This window comes from Budorcas taxicolor, chromosome 1 (assembly GCF_023091745.1).
Source record: "Budorcas taxicolor isolate Tak-1 chromosome 1, Takin1.1, whole genome shotgun sequence".
Classification (NCBI taxonomy): Eukaryota; Metazoa; Chordata; class Mammalia; order Artiodactyla; family Bovidae; genus Budorcas; species Budorcas taxicolor.
This window is the reverse complement of record NC_068910.1, coordinates 128,735,370-128,762,156: the sequence shown is the minus strand read 5'-3', so window position 1 is coordinate 128,762,156 and position 26,787 is coordinate 128,735,370. Positions and strand designations below refer to the sequence as shown.

The 26,787-nt window shown below is 41.7% G+C and overlaps 1 protein-coding gene across 2 annotated transcripts in view; it reads right to left on the bottom strand.

The window, feature by feature from the left end:
- The window catches only part of ARHGAP31 (Rho GTPase activating protein 31), a 118,664-nt gene that overhangs the window by 32,021 nt on the left and 59,856 nt on the right, over positions 1-26,787 (bottom strand). For both annotated transcript variants that reach the window (XM_052640758.1, XM_052640765.1), the window contains exons 2-6: positions 16,291-16,393; positions 13,690-13,834; positions 5,403-5,485; positions 4,139-4,246; positions 3,313-3,455 (exon numbers count right to left, since the gene is read on the bottom strand). In XM_052640758.1, coding sequence (XP_052496718.1) covers positions 3,313-3,455; positions 4,139-4,246; positions 5,403-5,485; positions 13,690-13,834; positions 16,291-16,393 — 582 coding nt within the window. The remainder of the gene's footprint in view (positions 1-3,312; positions 3,456-4,138; positions 4,247-5,402; positions 5,486-13,689; positions 13,835-16,290; positions 16,394-26,787) is intronic.

Sequence of the window (26,787 nt, the reverse complement as noted above, 5' to 3'; positions counted from 1 at the left end):
ACCAAAGTCAATAAGAATTCATAAGAAGAACATTTAAGTGGAATGCACTGAATAGTATGTATTGGAGACAGTCAAGAGTTAAAGGCTCAGAGGAAACTAAATTTCAATATGCGGGACAAAAGCTGATTAAGGCAATGGTCATAAAAAGGACAGGCATTTCCACGTTGGAATTAGGAACACCCTTAACACTAACAGTCATGGGTGGAATTTGCTGTCAAGAAGAACATTTCCCAAAGTCATTAATTCTCTACAATGGTTTATTTATTTGTTTTCCTATTTTTTTTCCCTCCCAGAGGCATCACTGGGTAAGGAAAAAGCACAGGCTGGAAGATTTAGGTTCCATGTTCAGTCCTACCAGTTGCTAAGCTTTTCTGGTTCTCTGGTTCTTCATGTATAAAATAAGGTTGATAACTTTAGGATGGTTGTGATAAGACAATGAGATGATATGTGTGGAGGGTCCGCCATAGTTCCTGGCATACAATAAGTCCCCAGTGAATTACTGGTTGATTCAAAAGGATGAATGAATGAAAGCATACTATTTCTCATTCCCAGGTGGTGCTAGCGGTAAAGAACCCACTGGAGACATAAGAGTTGTGGGTTCAATCCCCGGATTAGGAAGATCCCCTGGAGAAGGCAATGGCATCCCACTCCAGTATTCTTGCCTGAAGGATCCCATGGACAGAGGAGCCTGGCAGGCTACAGTCCATGGGGTCACAGAGAGTCAGACAAGTCTGAAGAAACTTAGCACAAAGTGCAAGTTAAAATAAAGATAAAAGAAATGTCAGCCATTCCTAGGTCAAGACAATTAAAAAACACACGTTCACACAAAAACTTGTACATGACTGTTTACAGCAGCATCATAATAACCAAAAGCAGAAACAACCCAAATGTCCATCAACTGATAAGTGGATACATAAAATATGGTATATCCATAAAATGGAATGAAATGCTGATCTATGAGAACATGTGCTAAGTGAAAGAAGTAGGTCATTAAAAGCCATATATGGTATGATTCCACTTATATGAAATGTGCAAAAGAAGCAAAATCCATAGAAACAGGAAGTAGATGACTGGTTGCCAGACTGGTGGGAAGGGAGGACAAAATGTGGAGTGACTCCTTTACTGGGTGTGGGGTTTCTTTCTGGAGTGATGAAAACATCCTGGAATTAGACAGTGGTGATGGTTGAACAATTCTGTGAACACACTAAAAACCACTGAAATGTACACTATAAAATGATTAAAGTAGTGAATTTTATGGTATGTGAATTTTAAAAGAAAGATCATAAACCACATAGAGGACAGGATGGGGGTAAGAATTATTATACCAGGAATCAAAATTTGATATTAATTGCAATTGATTACTTTGATGGTTATAATTGATTTTCCCAAGCTTATTAGCCAAACTAGAAAAGAATGCTTTGATCAGCTCATACAAATATTTTGCAGATATAGTTCTAACACACACTGGTTCTTGAGGTATGGACCCTAGCCAGTAGCAGCAGCATCACCTGGAAACTTGTTAGAAATACAGATTTTCAGCAGCACTCCAGATAAGCTGAATCAGAAATTCCGGGTATGAGGTCCAGATGGTGACTACAGCCATGAAATTAAAAGATGCTTACTCCTTGGAAGAAAAGTTATGACCAACCTAGATAGCATATTCAAAAGCAGAGACATTACTTTGCCAACTAAGGTCCGTCTAGTCAAGGCTATGGTTTTTCCAGTGGTCATGTATGGATGTGAGAGTTGGTCTGTGAAGAAAGCTGAGGGCCAAAGAATTGATGCTTTTGAACTGTGGTGTTGGAGAAGACTCTTGAGAGTCCCTTGGACTGCAAGGAGATCCAACCAGTCCATTCTGAAGGAGATCAGCCCTGGGATTTCTTTGGAAGGAATGATGCTAAAGCTGAAACTCCAGTACTTTGGCCACCTCATGCAAAGAGTTGACTCATTGGAAAAGACTCTGATGCTGGGAGGGATTGGGGGCAGGAGGAGAAGGGGACGACAGAGGATGAGATGGCTGGATGGCATCGCTGACTCGATGGACGTGAGTCTGAGTGAACTCCGGGAGTTGGTGATGGGCAGGGAGGCCTGGTGTGCTGCAATTCATGGGGTCACAAAGAGTCAGACATGACTGAGCGACTGAACTGAACTGAACTGAACTGAAACTGTGTTTCAACAAGCCTTCCCAGTTATGTGATGTATGCTAATGCTGGAAATTGTACCCTCACACAAATGGTAGTTATCAGGTTTACTGATCAGCTGGATTTTTTATTTTTACAAATTAGGCTCATATGAGTTCAAGCAGCATAAACCAATACCAATGCATTCCTGGGGTTCATTATGTTATTATGAGGACTGGAACATCATGAATTGCACCTCATTACATCCAACCTGAAATAGCTAAATGTTTCTCCCATAGCTTCAATGCTAGCTAGTCTCTCTATACATGCACCCACAAACACACACTCATTGCAGTATGCCTACTGTCCAGTGCAGGGCAGAACAAAGCAAGTGCTCAAGAAACGCTTGCAAGAAAGACACATATTATATGATACCACTTACATGTGGAATCTAAAAAATAGTACAAATGAAGTTATTTATAAAACAGAAACAGACTCATAGAGATAGAAAACAAACTTATGGTTACCTAAGGGGAAGTGGAGGAGGGATAAACTTGGGAATATGGTATTACACAGATACACACTACCATATGTAAAATAGACAATAAGGATTTAGGGTGTAGCACAAAGAACTATATTCGATATCTTATAATAAACTAATGGAAAAGAACCAAAAGAGAATATAGGTGTGTGTATATGTATAAATGGAACAAACACAATATTGTAAATCAATTATATTTCAATTTAAAAAAGAAATGCTTGCAAAGAGAAGGCATTCTGAATATATATGCAAGCATGAACAGGATGCTTCTTAACTCACTTACTTAAGCCTTCTGCAATATCATACTGGAAGTAAAAATAAAAGCTAATCATTGGGGGGATATTGCCAGTGCCTCTAGATAACAACTGGAAGAGTTTAAGAACTCACTAAAAAGAACAGTATTCAAAGTCACCACACCATGTTCATGGGATAGGCCATGTATGCAACTGATCCGAAACATACTAGAGCCACATCTGCACACACCACACCTTTGCTGCATTGGCACACACGTCCATACGCATGATCCTCAGACACAGTGTTGTAGCGCACATACATAGCTGACACTGAGAGCTAGATCCCAGCCCACTCTGACTTATTCTTGGATCCCGTGCTTCAGGCAAAGAAGAAGTGAATGCCAGGAGCAGCCATTACCATCGTTCTCCAGTGACCCGGGGGTACCGTTGTTAAAGATTTGATCCACATGATTCAGTATGAATTCAATCACCACCTGCTGGACCCGGACTGCGAGGAAGGCTGCATCTCCATTGCAACCAGTGGCTTCAATTTCTTTAGATCTGAACCGCAGAAGAAACACATTCAGTGAATGAGTCTGCCCCACCTACTGAAGCATAAGTGGGGAGCCAGTGGGCGTTTTGAACAGGCCCTAATTCCTAAATGTATACAGCTTGTTAATTTGTATTAATGTAACTATTTAAGATCAATTGAAGAGACGCTTTAAAGGTTGTGAAGCCCAACACACTGGACAACTTGGAGACAGTCACCAGGTACTATAAACTGCAAAGCTGTAAACACTGTATTACTCAATATATAGGAATTGATTTAATTTTTTTTCATAGGATCTCCTTCAAGTTCCAAAGAATTGTTCTAAGGGCAGGTCATCATTTACAAAGTCATGTGAAGCAGCTAATTCAGGTTCTAGCTAGCTAGGACCCCACCAAAACCAACAAAAGCCAAGGAACCCCAAAGACCCAGAAAGACCTTTCCAGGAAATTATAACATACAGATCCATCACACTGGCCACATCATGGCTGTAGCCAGAATATACTTCTGGGTTCCAGAGTTTCCAAGGTTAGCAAGCAAGGGCTATAAAAATCACCTTTAATTCCTCGGTGTGACAAATAACCACTTAGCCAAAGGTTTGTCTACCAGGGGGCTCAGTTTTGAAGAATCCAGGTTTCGTGTGAATTGGGGGCTGCTTGGAGCCCACTGGGGCAGTGAGGCGAGGGGAGGCGGTTACCTGAGGAGGTTGGGTGCCCACACCAGGGCCAGGTTCCTGGCATGCATGTTGGTCTTGCTGCTGAAGGATGCGATGTGGGCCAGGTGTCGAATCAGGTATTCCAAGGTCCTGTAACGGTTCATTGAAAAAAAAAAAAGTAAGAATCTTCAGAGTCTGTGTGAAACCTGACATCTGGAGATAATTTAAAGGTTGAGTTAAGAGATTCTAAATATGTCTATTTCATGAATTTTAGAAGGTTATCAGGAAGATATCAAGATAGATGGAAGTAACTTTCTTGGCCCTAGGAGCACTGGCCACGGGTGAGGAGGAGACAGTCTCAGCAGAAGTCAGCTGAGGATGCTAGTGCAGCCAGAGATGGATCCCGGGACTCACAGTGCTCAGAGCCTGTGCCTCCTGTCACTGAGGGCAGCATGGCCTCCACACAGTCTTGAAACTGGCCCTCATCTCAGCTTTTCTGTAATTCTTCCAGCTATGGGCACCCTGGTACTGGTTAAGGAACTCATCTGATGGATGAATACCATCTGTTATTGCTGGGATGTTCTTATACCATATCAAAATCTGCCCTCTTATAAAGACCTGCGTAGGTTTAAGAACCACTGGGATTCCCTGGTGGCTCGGATGGTAAAGAATCTGCCTGCAATGCTGGGAGACTGGAGTTTGATCCCTGGGTAGGGAAGATCCCCTGGAGAAGAGAATGAGATTCCACTCTAGTATTCTCGTCTGGAGAATTCCATGGACAGAGGAGCCTGGTGGGGATAGTCCATAGGGTCACAAAGAGTTGAACATGACTGAGTGCTTTTCACAGGGAAAGGTGGCACAGTTAGGGACTAAACTGTGAGGAGGAGAAAGGATGAAATGATGTAAGGGATGGTATTGATAAGCATACAGAGACATCAGTCAGCCAAACGCTCAAGAGTGATGGTCAAACCGTTTAGAAACCATCTTGGTTTCCACTGATTTCGTTACGCTATGAACCTGGGTAAGAATCTAGAATATCTCTGTGAGACTGGCCTGGGAATCAGAAATGATTCTTATGGGACTCCGAGGTGAACCCTGAAAGTAATTTAGACATGGGCTGTTCCTTCCCGCCAGGCTCTCTGGTCAGGCACCAACATGCTCTGACACAACTGACCTGTTCGCCTACCTCAACCTACCCCAGAAAGCCACTGTCCACTGAATTTGTCCCCTTTTTTGATGCCAGCCTGCATCTGTGGTATTATATCACATTGAGAGAATGTGAATTTCTTTTACCAAGAATTCTTACCTGTAATGGGATGGAGGGAGCTCCTGGATAACATTTTGGATTCGGGCCAGTTGGCCTTCTTCCGGGCAATGAGACACTGCCTCCTGTGGACAGGAAATGAAGCAATCCAGTGAGCGCTCAAGAAGGGGGACACCCCCCTGGATCTGCGGGTTTTATTCAGGCTTCTGGTACTCCAGCCTCCCAACCATGCCTAGAGACCATCCTTCCAGGAGGCACACTTTTCTAGAAAAAACAAACCACTAAAATCTCCGAGGGTTCAGGATGCAAAGTGTCTAACAACATGGGCACACAGCTCTGTGTCCTCAGATGGTAGGTAGGCGTCTGGTAAAGATGGTATGGAATCTCGGGTGTGTTCTGCATGCCAGACAGAGTCCTCACACTGGGAGAGAGAAGCAGAGACAGAGACAGAGAGAAGTGGAGATGACAGGGTGGCTGCCTGTTTACTCAGCCAGCTGTCTTTTTGGGTGCAAACAGCCACTTCCATCTAGCCTGAGACTTTCCTGTGACCAGGCAGCCTGTCGTTGATTCCAGGAAGTGGGGACCACGTGAAGACGTGCCTTCTCAGCAGGATAAGAGCTTTGTCCCTGAGACCCAGTGGCCTTGTCCGGACTTGCTCTTTGGTTGTTTCCTGTGTGGGTATGTGGTTCCCAGCTCAGCCCAGGCCCTCAAGAGAGGCAAGGACTTCAGTAAACGCAGTGTGATTCCAAGCCTGCCTGGGGCTCCTGCACAACACAGGTGTCCCCGACAGATTCACCTATATCCCATCCTGTGAGTCTGTCCTGCCTATGCTCAGGTTCAAGGGCCCCTCCCAATGGCTGAGTACTCAAGACTGCCCGCATGGGAGCTGTACCTGAGTCCAAGGTCAGCAGTCACATCTTTGTTTTTTCACTACATTATGGTTTACTACACTAAAAACGCACAAATCTCTGATACACCTTCCCAAGTCCTTTCATATGCATAATAACTGTGTAACCCCACTCAGATCGAGACACTTTAAAAGGGCTCAACTATTGGCTCCATTTTCCTAAGTGGGACATCATACCAGAGCTTTGGCCACCAACGTGTTTTTGTTTGACTTTTTTATTTAATTGAAGTAAAGCATTCACAGAAGCTAACCATTTTCAAAGGCAATCAAAAAATCTCTATGTGGGAAAACTCTACTTCATTTCCTACTCAGAAGTGGGGAGAAACTCGGGGCTCAGAGGGTCACAGTTGTCTCAGTCTTCTGCTGGGTTTGCAAGCCTCAAAACGGAGCTGGCGTAAACATGATTTCTGTCGCAATTCTTGCTTTTTGAGACGTGCAGATGTAGAGGGTAAGGGCCAGAATAGAGCCTAGAGAAAGCACCTGATACCTCTGCCCTCTTCCTGGGCTCTGTCATTTAGAAAACAGATTTGTGGGCGAGACCCTGACTCTCAAGACAGGGAGAATCTCATAAAGCAAGTGAAGGGAGAGAGCCTCAGAGGAAGGAGGGGTGAAGGAATGAGGCGTGGACCCTCCCACATTCTGTCCTGTGAAGGGCGGGGAGGCCTCTCTTCCTCTCTTGGCAGAGGACAAGCTTTGCAAAGCTTTACACCCACCCCCTTCCCAAGCCCCTACCCCACCCCCACTTTCTAAAAGTGTTTCTTAGGAAAAAAGGTGTAGGTCAATTTAACAGCATTCATGGAAAGTTCCTTTAATATTTTAGGAAGCTGTTAGTCACCTCTGTTCCGAGAGACTGGGCGGGCTCACCCCTGATGCCTGCAGGTCCCACATGGGATCATTTTATTATTCACAGCTTCTCCCCTTCGCACCCCAATCCTATTTGGAAGCTCTCTAGATCATCATTGTTCTCCCAGAGGGTCTGCTCACTGCATAGCTATTTTTCCATCTCTTTGTGTTTCTCTTTGCTGTCCAAAGAGATGGACAGCAGAGTCCATCACTGGGGAATTGAAGGAAGGGAGTTGACACTTTGCCCATCCCAATCTTTTGCCTAAAAGAGAATTTCACTCAACATTACCCAGGACAATCTTGCTGACCGTTAAACTTTAAAAAATCCAGGTTGAATCTGTGACCATTTGTTCTCTTCCAGTCAGTATCAAGAAGACCAGCTTCCTGAACTTTGAGGACTCTGGCGAGGGCTGGTCTCCCATCCCCTCTGGCCAGGCCCAGGCTCTAGTTTCCTCTGTTTACCTGAACACCACCTTAGCCCCTGTGCTCAGGCAGCCCCATTCCCAGGATGGATAAGCAACCCGGTCTGTCCCTTCTAACTGCACCCCAGCTGCAACTCAGCTTTTACCTTTTATTTTGTATTAATTATTTAAAAATTATTATAAAGACATTTTTGTCATTTTTAATTATTTTAAGTGATTAGGTTAAAAAGTTATTCATGCAGAAGGTTTTAAAAATGCAAAACATTCAAAGGAATACACAGAAGAAAGTGTCTTCCTTCCAACATCAGACCCTCAGTCTCCAGAGACAACAACCACCATTATCTTCCAGACAGTTGTTATACCTTCCTGTTTTTGTCACACCTGTAGCAGCAGGCACCTGGCCCATCTTCAAATTCCTTGTCTCCCATCATTTCCTCCTTGCTTGCTCCCTATGGGCCGTGCTGGCCTCCATATATTCCCTTAAACAAGCTTGGCATGTCCTCGACAAGGGCCTTGGTACCTGCTATTTCTTCTCAGCATCCTCTTCTACCAGATACTTGCACAACTTGTTCCCTCGCTTCGTCGTTGTCTGTTCAAGCATCCCTCATTGGCGACCTTTGATGATCAGTCCCCAGCATTCTCTGACTTGTGCGTGCGTGCCTGCTCAGCTGTCTCTGACTCTTTGTGGCCCCATGGACTGCAGCCCGCCAGGTTCCTCTCTCCTTGGAAATTTCCCAGCCAAGAATACTGGGGGGGATTTACCATTTCCTAACTCAGGAATCTGAGGATCTTCCTAACTCAGGGATCAAATCCGTGTCTCTTGCGTCTCCTGCATTGGCAGGTGGATTCTTTACTACTAAGCTCCCAGGGAAGCCCTCTCTGACCTGTATCCTGCATTAACTGTCTTCGAAGTGCTTATCAACAGTTCTCACTATCGAGTTATGCATTAGATTTATTAGTCCTCTATCTCTTTAATTAAAATGTAAGTTTCATGAGAACGTTGTGGCTCAGCTGGTGAAGAATCCATCTGCAATATGGAAGACCTGGGTTTGATCCCTGAGTTGGGAAGATCCCCTGGGGAAGGGAAAAGCTATCCACTCCAGTATTCTGACCTGGAGAATTCCATGGACTTCCATGGAGTGGCAAAGAGTAGGACACGACTGAGCAACTTTCACTTTTCACGGGAACAAGATTTTATCTGACTTGCTTGCTGAGCACCTGGAACTGTGTCTGCCTAGTATAGATAGCAGGTGCTCAAGAGATGTTAGTTGTATTAAGTAAGTGAATGAATCTGTATTTTGCTTTGCATTTAAAAATGCCAGAAAGCCCCACTTTGGGCCACACTTCCAGGGCAATACCATCCAAGGACCAAACCTCCTCAGTGGGGAGCATCAGTTTTACTGAGACAACTCCTTTCACTTTTCGGCTCCTGAAGAGGTGACCAATCAGCCTGGTTTGCATGCAACTGAGAAGGAGTGTCCTGGAACTCAGGACTTTTCCGAGTTAAAAGTGGGCAAGTCCCTGGCAAAGCAGGACAGTTGGCTGCTGCCACACTGGCAGACATCTTGAGCTCACACCTTCTACCTGATGCCACACACCAGTGGTCCACCCCCATCGACACTTCAGATGACATGTGTGGGCCAACCAACTGCCAGCAAATGTGTACTAGTCAAGAGTCACAACATCCTCCAGTGGCTGGAGAGCAGGGAAAGGAAGCACAAAAATCAGTAAAATAAATATGCTTTCTGTCCTTAGGAGGCTTACAGTTTAACGAGGGAGATGGACACACAAAGATGTTATTTCAATACAAAATGTAATGCCGCTTTAAACTGCCTTCTCCAAAAATACTAAATCAGCAAGCAACTTTTCTCTATCTTGGGTTTAATTATTTTAGCTGAATCAATCTGATCTAAACTGAATTTTTCCTAAAATGAACTTTTTTTCTGATAAAAATAAAATGTAGTAGGTTTAACAGTTGCTTCCAAAGATATCAGGTCCTAATCTCAAGAACTTGTAAATGTTACCTTATTTGGAAAAAGAGTCTTTGCAAGTGTGATTAAGGCTTTTGAAATAAGGAGAGTCTCGTGGATTATTCAATATGTGTGTGTGCAATTCAGTTGTGTCCGACGCTTTGTGACCCCATGAGCTGCATAGCCCACCAGGCTCCTCTGTCCACTGCCTTCTCCAGGCAAGAATACAGGAGTGGGTTGCCATTTCCTTCTCCAGAGGATCTTCCGGACCCAGGGATCTAACCCTCATCTCTTGGGTCTCTGGCATTGGCAGGCAGATTCTTTACCACTAGCGCCACCTGGTGGGCCCTTAAAACGGGGAGGCAGAAGGAGATAATGACAGACGAGAAGGCAGAGAGACTATGGGAGCAGAGATGTAGCCACAAGCCAAGGCATGCCAGCAGCCACCAGAAGCTGGAGGAGGCAAGAAACAGGTTTCCCCCTAGAGTCTCTGTAATGATCCATGGCCCTGCTGACTCCTTGATATCAGCCCAGTGAAACTGATTTCAGATTTCTGGACTCTGGAACTGTGAGAGAATAACCTTCTATTGTTTAAGCCACCAAGCTTGTAATTTGTTACTGCAGCCACATAAAACTAATACATGTACTTAAAGGAAATAAAAATCACGTACTATCTCACCACCCAGACATAGCTACTGTTACCCTACTTACATTGAAACCTAAAAGAAGCAATCTGCCCGGGGCTTCCCAGCACCAAAGATGAACACTGCCATCACTTCCTATGTATCGCATATACTGCTTTTTTTCCATTTAACTTTGTGTTGTGGTCCGCAAATAGTCTTCAGAAATATGAAGACTATTTCATGGCTACACAGGATTTAAAACAATAGATTTATTATCATTTATTTAACCCTTCCCTTATTGTTGGACATGTAGATACTCCCTAATTGTGTTACTGTTACTACAGCAGTGAAATATTTGTAAATCAATTATTCATGTGCACATCTGATTATCTTAGAATGGAGTCTCGGAATAGAATTACTGTATTAAAAAATATGAGCACTTTAGGACCCTTGATAGTAATTTCAAATGACTTGCTCGATGTCTAGCCAGTTTACACTTGCAATAGAAAACTATGACAGAGCCAGCATCACCACAGGCTTGGCAACGTGAAATACTAACATTAAAAACAATTCTTTAAATATGAAAATACAATTTTTCTAATACATTTATACTTTTTAAATAACTATGTTTCTTTACAAATTGTCTGTTGAGGCTCTTTGCTCATTTGTTTAGCAGGGTGTTGAGTGTTTTTTCTTCTTTATTGATATGTAGGAGTTTTATATAATTAAAAAATATTCATCTCCTGTCATCTTTATTGTAAACATTTTCCATAGTTGGTCATTCACCTTTTAATTTTGTTAATGTATTTTTAATGTATAAAAATCTAATATTTATGGAGTTTAGTTTGTTAAATTTGTCTCTGGTGATTTTTTTTCCTTTGCTTTTGCTTTTAGAAAATCCTTCACCCTGATATCTGTTAAGTGGTAAGAATGTAACTTGACTTCTCCCCTCTCCCAGCACTTAGCCAATTTTCCTAACATTGTTTATTGAATTGTTCCTTCATTAGTTTGGGATGTTTTCTGTATTTCATATTAAGCTATTAAATACCTGAGCCTATTTAACACCTGTTAAATCTAGTTTAAAAAACAGTGTGGCAGAGTCTGAGACAGAATGTTAAATCTTTACTTCCATTTACTATCTGTACAAACCCAGGCAAGAGTCACTTGAGCCTCAATTTACTCATCTGTAAGAGACAGTAAAACCTATTTCACAGAGTTTTTTTGAGGATTGAATGAAATAATATTTGTAAGAAGCTTATCATATAGTAAGCACTAAGTAGCAGATATCATCATCACTTCATTAATAGCTTTCTAATCCTATTATATTCCACTGAAATGTTATTCCACTTCATCTGTGCAAGTAAGTTTAAATAAATCATTTTAAGAATGTGTGACAATGTAACAGAGCTATTCCCATGTCCCTGGAAAAGGTTTGCTTATATTTTCATAATTCTGTGATTTAGAGAAATTTACTCAACTATAAATTCAAGGATAAATAGTCACGAGATCCTGCCTATGTAGAGCTCACTTATCACAACGAAACATCTTTTATTTCTTAGTGTCCTTAAACTATATCTAAATACAATGTTAAGTTCTCTTAAGATTTGATGACAAGTGGACAGTAACATTGCTTTGATATTTTCTGTTGCTGTGGAAGACAGAATGATTAGCAGTGTCAGGGAACAGAAGCAGGGAGAGATTAACATGGATTTTGTTTTGACACTATAAACAAGATCTAAGAAGAAACCTGTATTTCTGAAATTTCTAGACAAGAATTCCTATCTATCCCTAACTATCATAGAATTAAACTTAATTAAAATAAGTTGGACTCATTCAGCTATTTAACATGTGATGTTGTAGTCTTATTTAAGGATGAAACTATTATACTGTACTAAGATTAAAACTATGTAGAAAACAAGAAAGTCTTATGCACAAATTAAAACAACAGTAAGATATATTTTTGGTTGATTAAGATTGGGAAATAATTTAGTAAATCAAAAATACTCAGTGTTGGCAAAGCTGCAGGAAAAAGAACATTCTTATGTCTCTGCAGAACTTGGCAACATGCGACAAAATTTTAAATAAGATCCTTTTACTTAGTAAATCTACTTCTGTGATTTTTTTCCATAAGGATATAAACAGAAAAAAGTATAAGGATATATGTGCAAAAATGTTTACTATAACATTGCTGATAAAAGTAAAATGTTAAGAAACAAAATGTCTAAATACCCATCAGTAGGAATCTGGTTTAAGAAATCACTGTGTATATGAGATAATACCCTGTAAAAATAGTGTCTCTCTCTATTTTTTACCATGGAAGGATGGTCGAATTGTTGAATTAGCACTGTTCCATAACATTAGAATGTATTGAATAGTACTGAGGAACAAAAGTAGGGAGAGAGAAAGGGAGATACCGAGAGAGAGACAGATAGACAGATCTGTAAGGGTATCTTCTGAAATGTGAATAGCACTCATTAACTCCTATGTAATTTCAAATTAAAGAACATTTATATGTCTAAAATAGGTTTATTACAAGAGACATAAGAAAGATTCTTGCCCATGGTTAGAGCCTTGGTCTGGTCCTTACCGATAATTGCAAGTCTTCCTTAAACTTAATTTCAAACATCCCCTCTGACCACCCTACTTTAACAGTTTACTAATTTCACTGGGATGAAGGATCCATTGATCTATTTTTTTCACTGTTACCCGCCTTAGGCCCTCCTGTCTCTTCTTATCCAGACAAAATTCTATGGTCAATTATTTCAATCACTCGCTTGCACACACTCTGATCTCCCTCCCCCTCTTTTTCTAGCTGAGCCTAAACCTTGGTTAAACCCAACTCTTCACCTACTCGGCACCTCCCCCACCCCCATCACAGCCAAATGTTCAAGCCCTATTTTTAAGGTTGACACTATAGACATGCTCTAAGCATTTATTCTCCTTTTCCTGTGGGGGTGGGATTTGGTGATGCTGCAACTGCTAGGTAGGCGTTCTTCTCTTGCCCATTTGTCCTCCACCACCCAACTCACTAGCCCAATCTACACTCCCTCTTAGCTGCTTTTTCCAGAATCTTCTCTCTCCTCAGCTTTCTGACCTCTCTCTTGATTTCTGTTTAATTCTCTCTCCCCTCTCTACCCACCCACCTCTTTATACAACTCCCAACAGAAACACCGAAGGAACAGCCTGAAATGAATTAACCATGCGGGTAGCATCTGAAGTCTCAGCTTCCTATTCTGTTTGGGGATAGAGTGTGACCTTGGGCCAGTCACTTCGTTCTCTGCTTCTTTGTTTCCTTCCTATCTACGGACGCACATTTGGTTACGTAAACATGGAGATGGTTTAAACTAGCTCATGTAAGCAAACAAACATTCTGAAAATTTAAGATAGGAAAGATATAGCAAATAGTGCCATCACCCTGCTTTCCTCACAATACCATCCTAATTCCATCACCAAGATAATGGCAACCAGCTGGTAAGTATTGTTATTGTAATTTTAGTGCTGAAACTTTCTTTGGCCCATCCATGCATCCCACCCAGTAACCATAATGGAAATCCAAACACTCACTGTGAATTTCTCATAGAGCTCATAAGTCAGGAGGGGGTTGGGCAGCTCCCGAAAGTAAAGCTTGCAGAGAGAGCCCACACAGTGGATGTCCTGGAGGTACACTTCCCTTGTCAGATCTGGACATTGATCTGAGCCAAACTCCTGCCTGAAACAACACAGACAGAGACATAACAATCCCAGGAACATGTGTTCCATGTCAGCAGCTACTCGGGCTCCTTAGAGGGTGAAAAGACCCTAAACTGCTGATCTGACCATATTTTTGACCTTGATTCAAAAAGACCTTCTATTCCAGGCCCAAGAAAGCTACGAAAGATTTCCACTTTAGGTCTGGGTCATCCCTGCAGAAGCTGCTGTAATAAGAAAGACATAATCCCATTTACGAATGGCTTCCTAATGGCATTATGTCTGTAGTTTCAATCGTGAATAGTGAAGAAATACGAAAACAATCTCCCAAAAACCCTGTTGAGATTTCAGTTTTTCCAAAATATTGTTCTAAATGAACTTCTCTCTCTTGGAGGAGAAACCAAACCCAGGGTGAGTCAGATTGTTATCATTCATGTCCACATATTCATGTCAGCCAACTTATTTTATCTGGAGACTCAAACTCAAGGTCTGAGGACTTCAATCAACTCTCTCTTTGATACTGAGTGGAAACTTCTAGGCTGCCTGACAGTGACTCCCACAGGGCAAATAAGCTTATAAATATCTTCTTAAACACTCTATAGTGGGGTGTTTGAGAACATCATCAGACTCCAGGCCTCATTTCTAACTGAAAAAACACTTCTGAGCATGATTAATGAATATACTGCCTCAAATGGTATATACTTGCAAGTTAAAAATTTATGTAAAAGATGATAAATCTGAGCATTAATACAGAAGAGAAGTTAGGTTTTTTGAGAGTATTCATTTAGTCAGGCAAGAAGTGACAATGGCAACTGGACTCTCAAAACCAGCATCTGGCAACAGCTTGCTGCCCCTTCTCCTGTGGTTCTGCCCTTTAACAAAGAGAAGGGAAATCCCTGATGCTGCCAGAACCTGAAAAGGACTGAGTGAGGCCTTGAAAAGAAAACCATGCAGTGGCCTCATAAATTCACAGGCATGTGTTTTTTTTACAAGGGCAGAACACAAACAACTTAGAGCTTATTCATCTAGTTAGCCAAAAATCTCCCTTGTCAAGGCTAAGGTCAGCCCTTAAGTGAAAAAGAATTGGCCATTGTCCAAGTGTCCTTCCATAATACCACCTTCTGTGCAGTATGCTTCAGAGCTGAGAGTAAACCAGTACTTGCTGTTGAAACTCTGAAAAATATCACGTGAGTAAATCAGTGAACTGATGTAAGCACACAGATGTGTTAAAATCTATGGCTGCAAAAAAACAGCTATTTTTAAAATAGTTATCACTTCTCCGGGAGTAAAAAGGATGTTTTATTCCTGTGGTATAGTTTTATGACAATTGAGATTTGAGGAGGAGGGGCAGAAAACTGAATAGGAGGAAGAAGATAAAAATGACTTACCTGCACAGTGTGAAATTTACACATTAATCCTGTAACAATGTTTTATTTTAAAAGTCTACATTTGTAACTAAAGAATATATAATGAATATATTAAAATGTATTCTTTTGTATTAAAGAACAATCTTTAAAATACATAAACCTATTATTTTAGTCCTAGTACACTATATATATTATATATAAAGTCTATATTCTATATATATATACCTATGTGTGTGTGCTAAGTCACTTCAGTCGTGTCCAGCTCTTTGTGATGCTGGACTGTAGCCACCAGGCTCCTCTGTCCACAGGCTTCTCCAGGCAAGAATACTGGAGTGGGTTGCCATGCCCTCCTCCAGGGGATCTTCCAGATTCAGGGATCGAAGCCACAGCTCTTATGTCTCCTGCATTGGCAGGCAAGTTCTTTACCACTAGTGCCTATATTGTATGTAATGTATATATTCTATATATACACTACATATACTACTTTTATTTCACAGCTATAATATCAATATATATTTGAAGATTACCGTCCTTTTAAGTCAAAAAATTCTGGGATACATTTTAGAATTGTTTAGGATAAATCCATAGAATTGGAAATAGTTCCCGTATCAGTAATTTCAAAAATACAGGCATCAGTTAGGGAAATGCACAATCATGCAGACTTCTGATCTTTCGAACCAGAGGAAATTATCAAATGTCAAGTGTGTGTCAACAGAAAAACTCACACTGACCTCTAAGTTCTGAATACCATGTAATGGTTTGGGATCTGAGCTTTGGATCGGCAAGTGAGTAACAATAAATCCTTTTTTCCCAACTTGTAATTTAAATCATTTGAGTTCAGCTGAATCCACCTGAGAAGAATAAATCTGGTGCAAGACATAGGAACCGATTAAAAGCCCTCAGGAGTTTCTGTTGGAAGGAATTACATCAGATTGAGCTTCCTGATGAGATTAAGAACAGTTAGGCATCTGAAAACATTAGCACTTGATCTTGTGCCCTGACATCCTTCCCTCAGTCCCTTCAGGTTTTAGTACTCCCAGCACTTGCAGATGAGCATACGGACAGAGGAAAGATCATGGGAGAATTCTTTGGGGGCGATTCTTGGGCTTACCTTAGCCGTTGTATGTTTGAGGTGACTCCTGAAAGCCGATAAATTCCATCCACTATGCCGTGAGTCTCTATAAATTCTGCACAGCTCTTCAATACATATGGAACTATGCAAAGGAAAAGAAAAAAGCATTACATTTAAGTCTGACTGTCTTTTAGAGATAGGCTTTTAAAAATCCAGGTAACTTTAAAGAGAAGTAAGGAACGCATATGAGTTACAAGTGGAAACAATTACGTTTAAATGGGAGATGATGTTCTTTGGTATTTAAAAAAAAAAATCATAGGGTTTTGTTAAAGTTGGAAAATGCGTGTGTTTTAAGAGTTAGGTCTTAAAGAATTTGAAAAATATGCAAACACTTGGATTTTTGAAACCAGCGGTGACCCTGGAAATCCCACAAGTCAGTCTCGTCATTTTACTGATTCTCCCAGTGTGGTCTCCTGACCAACAGCACCAACCTCTCCTCGGAACTTGTTGGGAGTGCAGATTCCCAGGCCCCACTCCAGACCCACTGAACTGGAAATTCTGGAGGTGGTGCTCAGCAATCTGTGTTTTAAAAAGTCTTCCACGTGACCTCTGTGATAAAATTAGAGAACTATTGCCTATTCTACACATGAGGAAGCCAAGGGGCAGGTAAATTTATTTACCTCGCTTAAGAGCACTTGTTGCTTGTAAAATGTAATTGACATATGGGAAGATGCTTATGATGTACCTGTCTACCTATGATATAGATAGGTGAAAGAAAAGGCACAAAATCAAATATATGTTGTGAATTCAGCTATGTTTAGAAAACAGCAAAGGGAAAAAAGACTGGAAGAATATTTGCCAGAATGTTAAAGGTGATTTAAAAGTTAAACTGTTTTTTTTTTTAAAGGTGAGAACCACCCCTCACTTCACCACCACCAAATGGGTCAAAGAGTCACTGATTGAATGGACCTCATAAAAGGGACCAACATGGCCTCTTGAGTTCCTGCCACTCCTCAAGTCCAATGTCTGGGTAGAAGAGTGTGGCTGTGCTGTTCTCTCCTCAGGGCTGGACCTGATCAGCCCAGCCAGCTCAGTGACCCAGAATGGAAGCCACAAGCCCTCTGGATGGCATGGGGAGACTCCATGACTTGCCACTTTGGTCCTTGGGCAGATCCACCTGAGGTCCCTCTGTGAGCATGCTGTGGATGGTACGGAACTAACAAAGCCCTGGGTGCTGAAGTCTTCCGGCATAGAGGTAGGATGGAAACTCCATTACTGCGCTGTGCTCACTCCCCCAAAACATACACAATCCATTAATATCTTCAGTTCAGTTCAGTTCAGTCGCTCAGTCGTGTCTGACTCTTTGCGACCCCATGAATCGCAGCACGCCAGGCCTCCCTGTCCATCACCATCTCCCAGAGTTCACTCAGACTCACGTCCATCGAGTCCGTGATGCCATCCAGCCACCTCATCCTCTGTTGTCCCCTTCTCCTCCTGCCCCCAATCCCTCCTAGCATCAGAGTCTTTTCCAATGAATCAGCTCTTCGCAATGAGGTGGCCAAAGTACTGGAGCTTCAGCTTTAGCATCATTCCTTCCAAAGAAATCCCAGGGTTGCTCTCCTTCAGAATGGACTGGTTGGATCTCCTTTCAGTCCAAGGGACTCTCAAGAGTCTTCTCCAACACCACAGTTCAAAAGCATCAATTCTTTGGCACTCAGCCTTCTTCACAGTCCAACTTTCACATCCATACCTGACCACAGGAGAAACCATAGCCTTGACTAGACGGACCTTAGTCGGCAAAGTAATGTCTCTGCTTTTGAATATGCTGTCTAGGTTGCTCATAACTTTTCTTCTTAGATTAGACTAATACCAATCTATCAGTGCTTAATGCACTTGATCACACCTGCAAACAATTCCAAGGTGGACTGGACCGTTACATGAGTAGATACTAGGCATTCAGACTCAACATTCTTCCTGGATTCTCTATTACAACACTTTCCACACAACTCCCCCACCATTTCAACTACTAATCATTTTAGGTGCTAAGTAAAACTCGTCGTACTTACCATATCCCACCCACCTTTCAAAGACCATGCATCTCCAGAGCCTTTCCCCTCCAGGTCATTCATGACCAACTTACCCCAGGTGGAAAGAGGGCAGGGAGTGAACTTGCACTTGGAACTACTGAGGCCAGAGACCACAGAGGTGGAACTACCTACCCCCATGAATGAATACAGGGTGGGAGTGGGGTGTGGTACATGAGGGGCTGTGAGCATGGGCAGGGGTCCAGAGTCCCTGCCTGGCTTCAAGCAGAAGAGCTTTACTTTCATTTATTTTATGAAAAAGGTTCTTGGTGAAATTTTTGTCTCCTACCCTTGTGCCTCTAAATATATTTTATATATAAATAAGTAAGTGGCAAACAGAGTTCCAATGCTTAAAAAACTTGTCTTGTTTAAAAACAGATCCCTATTGTGCACAACAGGTTGACTGCCTCCACCACACCAAGCTGTTGTTCTGTAGCCTGCCACGGGTGGCCGTGATGGAGAGTCCAGCTTTGGACTCCAAAGTGCCTTTTGTAACCTTGGGCAAAATATGCAGTGTCTCTGTTTCTTAATTTCCACATCTGTAAAATAAGGATAACAGCGATATTAACCTCATAGCTAGGACTGAAATAATAATTGTTAACACTTAGCACACACCCTGGAATACAGTATGCATTCTACAATAACAGTTGTTTCTGTTTGAAGCTTCTGTATGATGTAAGCTTATCATTTGTGAGATGCAGTCTTGGTGAAAACTGTGCTACCTCCTACCTGGTAGGCAGTGGGGCAGAGCTGACCAACGGCTTACAAGTTCATATTCACCTCCACTATGCGGAATGGGTTTTGCATCCCTCTATGGTTCAGTGTTTCTTATTTGAAGTGATTTTGCTCACCTGATGCCATTTTTCTATGCGCTGAGGTATATCTTCATAAAACAAAGGCAGTGGCACCCAACAGGGTACAGATTTTGTTAGATTTCTGAACTATGCATGCCCTTGATGTTTCTCAGTGTGTGTCCGTACCAAGGAATACAGCTGTTGCAGGGCACCGGTGGACTTGAGAGCTTGGGGACAGTCCCAAGGAGGACTCAAAGACAAAATCCTCAGCCTCGAAGGGACTTTATAAAGAACACTCCACAGAAGGGCAGTGCAGGGTCACAAGTCTGTCTTACCCCCTTCTCAAAGAGCCACCTCCCAGCACCAGGGCACTCCACCGCAGCCCCTCAGGCTCTGTTTGTTTTCAAGGTGAGGAAAACACATTCCCGGATGGAGCCTCTGCCGTAAATTTACTCTGGCTTCGGTACAGAGGCCCTAGAACCTCTTGTCCACAGCTCTGTTTAAACAGGAGGCAATTTTAAAACAATCCAAGGGAAAAGATCATGGTCCCAGTCCTTGAGGAGTGCTGGCCTTCCTGGATTCTCGCCTCGGGTCAAGTTGGAAGACGCAGGAATTCTCCATCACTCACAGTGAATGGGAAAGGAGCCACTTGACCTCTGTAACCGTCCAGCTCTAGAGCCAGAGCAGAGCACTTCTCAGACTGTGGTCCCGAAGAGGGCCAGCAGCAGTAGCTGCCTCGCAAGTGCCTCAACGCTGAAGCTGAAAAATCACGGTCTAGACCAGTGATCCTCATACTTTAACATGGATACAACCCCCTGGGATCTTGTGAACATGCAGATTCCAATGGGAGGGTGGGAGTCAAGAATCTGCGTTTCTGACAAATTCCCAGGTGATTCAGATACAGCCAATCTGTAGCCCATGCTCAGGGCAGCAATGCTCTAACTGACTGGTGATATTTCAGGGGCTTATTAAGAGTTTAGTCTCAAAGTCTCAGAATTCTTTAGACTATTGTTCCTGGGGTCCAATAAAATTGGGGACAACCTAGGATTCTGGACAGGATAAAAGCTTGAAACAAAATAGCTGAGTAGTTAGAGATGGAAAGAAAGTGTCCATTGTCTATTTAGGTTGCTGTTGGAGGCTGGAGTCACAGAGCTAGTTCTGTGGGATTTACCATGGACCCAAAGAACTTCAAGTCTCCTCCTACAGAGGGGCACACAGTTGCTGATTATGATATAATGCTGTAACTTCTTCAAATTGTTGCACTGATGGTTCTCTAAGTCCCTTTCTTGTTCTGTTTTTTTCTGGATCAGCGACCTTAAACGTTAAATTTTAGTTTGAGTACAAAATAAATCTTGAGGTGGTTTTCTGTGATGAAAAAGAGCACTTTGATTTACACTTTACAGTTTACAAATGTTTTAAAGTCCTTTGTTTCATTCGATCCAACTTGGTACAACTAAAAGACATTGTATACTTGTAAATAAATGTGGGGGTAGTCTCCTCAATTCTGAACCTCTTGAAGGGTTTAGGGAAGAAAAGGCCAGCAGTCAAATCACTTCTTTGAATCCCCCCTAGAGGTAATGTCTGCTAAGCTACCCCAGCTCCCTGCATGGCCAGGATCTAACCAGATCTGGCAATGGAGAGTGGAAAAAGCAGTTTTATTTGGTCAGTTATGTGGTCTTGGCAGCCACATTCTTTCACAATGCAAACTGCATTTGTGTTTCAGAGAAACATGGCACTCCCCCCTCCCCATTCTGGACTTTTGTTAAGGTCTTGGGCTGCTCAGATATCATTTTCTCTCTGGGGGCTGCATCCCTAATCTTCAAGGTAAAGTCTAGTGAGGCAAACACACAATGGACTACTACTCAACAATAACTAAGAATGATACAGCATATGGGTGACAGAAGCCATATGATTCCATCCACACAGAACTGGAGAAAATGCAAACCAATTTATAGTGGGAGAAAGCAAGGAAGAGGAAGGACTGCAGAGGGGCTGAGAACACTTGGGGCATGATGGATACATTCATCATCTTGATTGAAGTAGTAGAAAAGACCAAGGATCACTGGTGGATAAAGAACTGATACTTGCAAAAGGAAAGGCAAAGAGAGACAAGCAGCTGAACAGGGAAGAAAGCTTTGAGACTCTTCTGCTGGGCACAGGGGAGGGACGGAGGGAGGGCTTCAAGTAGTTCTGCTGTGCTTGAATGAGGCAGTTTTTCAAGAGATGAAATAAAGATTTAAATCCCTTTTCTGTTATTCTTGGGAGTCAGCAGAGAACTTCCTAGCTTTCCATCCCCCAGGAATCCAAGAGCTGTCAGAGCAGCTCCCCTGCTTCTCCCTCTGCCAGCTCCCACTCTGTATTTCTGCTCCCTCCTTCCTCCGGTGTGAGACTCCCAACTCCGGTGCTGTGTTGCTGTGTTCCTCGCAGCCTCTGTGGGTCTTGGCTTGGCTAAGAGGCCTCTGTCCTGCAATTCTCCTTCTTCAGTTGCACCCCCCGACCCCCACCGGCTTTAGTTCTTATTCCTCCTTTCTGTTTTAACTTCTTTCTACTCCCTTCCTCCTGGCCTAATGTAGAGTTATTGAATTTGTGGTGTTTATTTTTTAAAGTATAATGTTTTCTGTTTTCTACAAAAAGCAAATTAACTGCTTTCTAATTTTCCAAGGGGAAAAAAGGTTTAAGTATGCCCTGTCTTCCTTGGAGTAGTTTCTTTTTTTGTTCTTTTAACCTTAAACAAAATTGAGATACAAATCAAATGTCATAAAGTTCACCCTTTTCAAGCACACAATTAAGTGGTTTTCAGTATATTGACAGAGTTAAGCAACCATCACATTTCAGAACATTTTCATTACTCCAATTCCAGAACATTTCTCTACGTACAAGGTTATTCACTGCAGCAATATTTGTAATAGCATGAGATACTCCATCAATAGGAAGCTATTTATATAAATGATGGCATAGCCATATAATGGAATACTATATAGTCATCAAAAGAATGAGGAAACCTTCATATACTGATATACATGAAGTATATACTGATATACATGAAGCATTCTCCCAAGATAAATTGTTAAGCAAAAATAATGAGGTACAGACCAGTGTAGCAGTATACTAACATTTGTTTTTTAAAAAGAGAGAATAAAAGAATCGCTATAAAATCCTTTGTACATGTATTAATATCTATGGAAGGACATACAAAAACTTGATAACTTTAGTTGCCTGGAGGAAAATTAACTGGGAAGCTGGAGTCAGGGCTATCAGTAAGAGGGAGACTCTTCATTATATACTTTTTATACTTTTGAATTTTGAACTATAAGAATATATTACCTTTCCCCAGTTTTTTCCATAAAAACCCAATTCAACAAATACTGCAAATCTGTTCTTACCCAGCACTAGGTACTGGGTGTTGCCTGAAATTATGTCATCTCCATCACTAAGCTGTGAGCTCCCTAGGGACAGTGAAGATAGCACTGTCTTATTCATAAAATAGCCTTGAAAACACAAGCACTAAAAGTGTGCTGCTAAACAAGGGATTGGTCATTACTCTCCAGATAAGTTTTCAGTGCTCCATTGATATCTGGGTCCTTCAAAGAAGAAAACACTTCTTTTTTTTTTTTTTTGAAATGCATTTTGCATTTTTTATTTTTTTTGATTATTAAAGTACTTTACTTCTGTTCAACATTGAACTGGTAAACTTCTAGCCTGAGACATCATGAAGTTACTATTTGTTGATTTTTTTTTAATTTATTTTTTATTTTATTTTATTTTTTTTAATTTTAAAATCTTTAATTCTTACATGTGTTCCCAAACATGAACCCCCCTCCCACCTCCCTCCCCATATGTATCATGAAATAATAGTACTGCATAAGGTGCTACTTTTCTCTTTTAGTAGCCTCCATAATCATAGCCAATCCACAAAACAGGTAAAATTCTTGATTTTGAAAATGTGAAATATGATTCTCAGAGAGGTTATGTAAATTGCCCAACATCACACAGCTAGTAGATGCCAAGTACACCTATCTGATTCAAACCCTCCTCGTCAGGAGGACAGGTTCCATGAGTTAGTGGCCAGGTATAGAGGCACCATTTAACCATTTAAGGAGAGCTGTTTGATTCCTTGCCCTTGACTAGAAAATGTCTGAAATTCTACCACTGCAGTCCCTGCCTTATGGTGGTGATGGCTTTTAGGTCAATTGTATTTGACAAGGAAGCCAAGAAGACTCAATGGAGAAAAGACAGTCTGGGAAAATTGGATACTCGCATGTTGAAAATCAAACTAGACCTGTATCTTATACCACTTACCAATATTAACTTAAAATGGACTAAAGACATGAAACCATGGAACTCCTAGAAGAAGACATAGGAAAAAAGCTCCGTGACATGGGTCTTGGCAATGACATTTTTGGCATTGACATCTAAAGCACAAGCAACAAAATAAAAAATAAACAGGCAGCACGACATCAAACTAAAAAGGCTCTGCACGGCAAAGGAAACAACCAACAAAGTGAAAAGACAACCTATGGAATGCGAAAAAATATTTGTAAACCATGTATCTGATAAGAGGTAAATATCCAAAAAATAAAAAGAACTCAAACAACTCAATAGTAAAAAACTAAATAAGACAGTCAAAAAATGGGGAAAAGATCTGGATGGACACTTTTCCAAAGAAAATATACAAAAGGCCAACACATACATGAAAAATGCTCAACATCACTAGCCATTAGAAAAATGCTAATCAAAACCATAATGAGATATCACCTCATGTTAGAATGACCATCATCAAAAAGATAAGAGATAGATGCTGACAAGGATGTGGGGAAAAGGGAATGCCTGTGCACTGCTATTGAGATTATAACCTGCTATACCCACTATGAAAAACAGTATGGATCTTCAGAAAATTAAAAATATTAACAAAACTGCCATATGATCTAGTAATTACACTTATGGAAATATATCCAAAGGAAACAAATCCACTAACTTGAAAAGATATCTGCACCACCCAGTTCACAATAGCATTACTAACAACAGTCAAGACATGGAAACAACATGCGTCCCTCAAGATGATCCAATAAAAAAGCTGTGGCACACATATATACCAGAATAATATTCAGCCATAAAAACAAGGAAATTCTGCCATTTGTGACAACATGGATGGACCTTGAGGGCACGATGCTAAGTGAAATGAGTCAGACAGAGAAAGACAAATACTGTATGATCTCACTTATATGTGGATTCTAAGAAGAAAAAAAAGAGACTCATAGAAAAAGAGATCAGATTTGTGGCTACCAGAGGCAGGGATGGGGAAGGTGGAGAGAAGGAACTGGAGAAAGGTGGTCAAAAGGTACAAATTTCCAATCACAACATACATAAGTACTAGAGTTATAATGGACAGTATGAAGATTAGAGTTAATATTGCTGTACATTATATATGAAAATTAATAGAGTAAATCCTAAGTGTTTTCATCATAAGGAAAAAATTTTTTCTTTTCTTTCTCTTTATATTATATCTATACGAGATGATGAATGCTAACTACACTTACTGTGGTAATCATTTCTCAATATATGTAAGTCAAACCATTATGCTGTACACCTTAAACTGAAATACAGTGGAGTATGTCAATTACTGGCTTCCCAGATGGCTTATTGGTAAAGAATCGACCTGCTAATGTAGGAGATGTGGGTTCAGTCCCTGGTTTGGGAAGATCCTCTGGAGGAGGAAATGGCAACCTGCTCCAGTATCCTTGCCTGGAAAACTCCACGGACAGAGGAGCCTGGCAGGCTACAGTCCATGGGGTTGCAAAGAGTCGGACACAACTAAGCACAGTTACACACATATCAATAATATCTCAATAAAACCTGGGTAAAAGAATAAAAAAAATGAAAAAGATACACAAATATAAAGAGCAAAGAGTGACTGCACTGTCCCTTTTACACAACATTCCCCAGTATCTTAAACAGTAAAAGAGACACATGCTGAAAAGTTAATAGCATGTCTTTACTTTTCTATATTCTTTATTTTGCTTTTCTGAGTTTTCTGTAGTGAGGATGCGGTACAAATAAGTTTTTTAAAGAATGGGTTTTTTTTTTTTTTAAATAAGTTTTAGTAAAGAAGCCAAAGGGTTTTCTAAAGTAAGTGAGGCAATTTCTGTATGTTTGTTGAAGTCCTTCCCAATGACCCTGGGAGGTAATTACTCCTGGTTAAATAGAAGTATTTGCCTAACCTGCTGCCCTGGTGGGGCCAAGGACTAACACTGCTCCACTGCCAGGTGAGGCTGATGACGTCAGACTGCATCCTAGAGGCCCCTCTTCTCCTCCCCTCCAGGCTCTCGGCTCCCAAGTCAAGATGGTTCTTTCCCACAGAAGTGTCCAGGTCCTCCCTCTGGCCCATGCCCTCACTCATCCCACCTGAGCCCTCTGGTCTCTACTATTGATATGCCCACTGCTTCCAGTGACAGTGATTCTTCTTCCATCAAAAGCACATGTACTGAGAGTCTACCCAGCCTAAGGGACAAAAAGGCGAATAAGATCTTTGCTCACAAGAAACCAAGAGGGGAAGAGACAATTCCTGTGCACTTACTATGTGTGGACCCCTGGGCTCACCACTTTCATGCATTATTTATACTCAGTGCAATCCTCCCAACCACTTTCTGAGGAAGGTATGTCCTTGTTTTATATTAATAAACAAGGAAACTGAAGTTCAGAGGCGTTAAGCAACTCAGCCAGTAGGAAAAGACCAAGTGAAATATCTTAAGTGCCCTTGAGAGGCACAAAAATGTGACAGCATTTCTTCTAAAAAGATTCCACAAAGATGGGGGAAGTCAGGCAGGGTTTCTAGGTGTTGATCAAGAACAAGAAATTGTGTGCATTACAGAGGGCTGATAGTGACAGAGGAACTTCATTAAAGAGGACTGAGGCAGAACCTCACCCCGGTGCCTCACGATGCTGTGAGATCACTGGATAAAGAAGGACCTACAAGGCTATGCAATAAGAACTCTGACATTGGTTCCCAGAGGGTGATCTGAGATGCTGTGATGTGATTAGATACAATGTGATGCAATATATACTGCGATATATGCAGAAAGCTTAGGCAAGCTGCCAGCATACAATAAGCACTTTGTAAGCATTACCCACTTTCTGATGGGAGCTGGGGCAGAGAATGGTATAAACAAGGTAGGAAAACAAGAAATAATGTGGTGAATTCCAGGAATGCTGACTAGACCTGTCCGGTGGAGGGGAAGGTAAATTCAGGTAAACTGGGGGAGTTCTGACAGCTAAGGAAGACTGTTCTGTCTTGAGCTCCACTGCCAGAAATACCTTTCTAACACACTATGATAAAGCCCCCCTACTCTGAAACCATCACTGGCTCCCCACTGCCTATAGAATAATGTCCAATCTAGACAGTTGCCTACTCAGAGGTAACCCTGGAATTCTTCCCTTCAAGGGAACAGACTGTTGAGAAAGTTGGGTCAGGGAGCGGGAGAGTGAAAGTCGCTCAGTCGTGTCTGACTCTTCACAGCCCCATGGACCATACAGTCCATGGAATTCTCCAGGCCAGAATACTGGAATGGGTAGCCTTTCCCTTCTCCAGGGGAATCTTCCCAACCCAGGTACTGAACTACGGGGGTCTCCCACGTTGCAGGTGGATTCTTTACCAGCTGAGC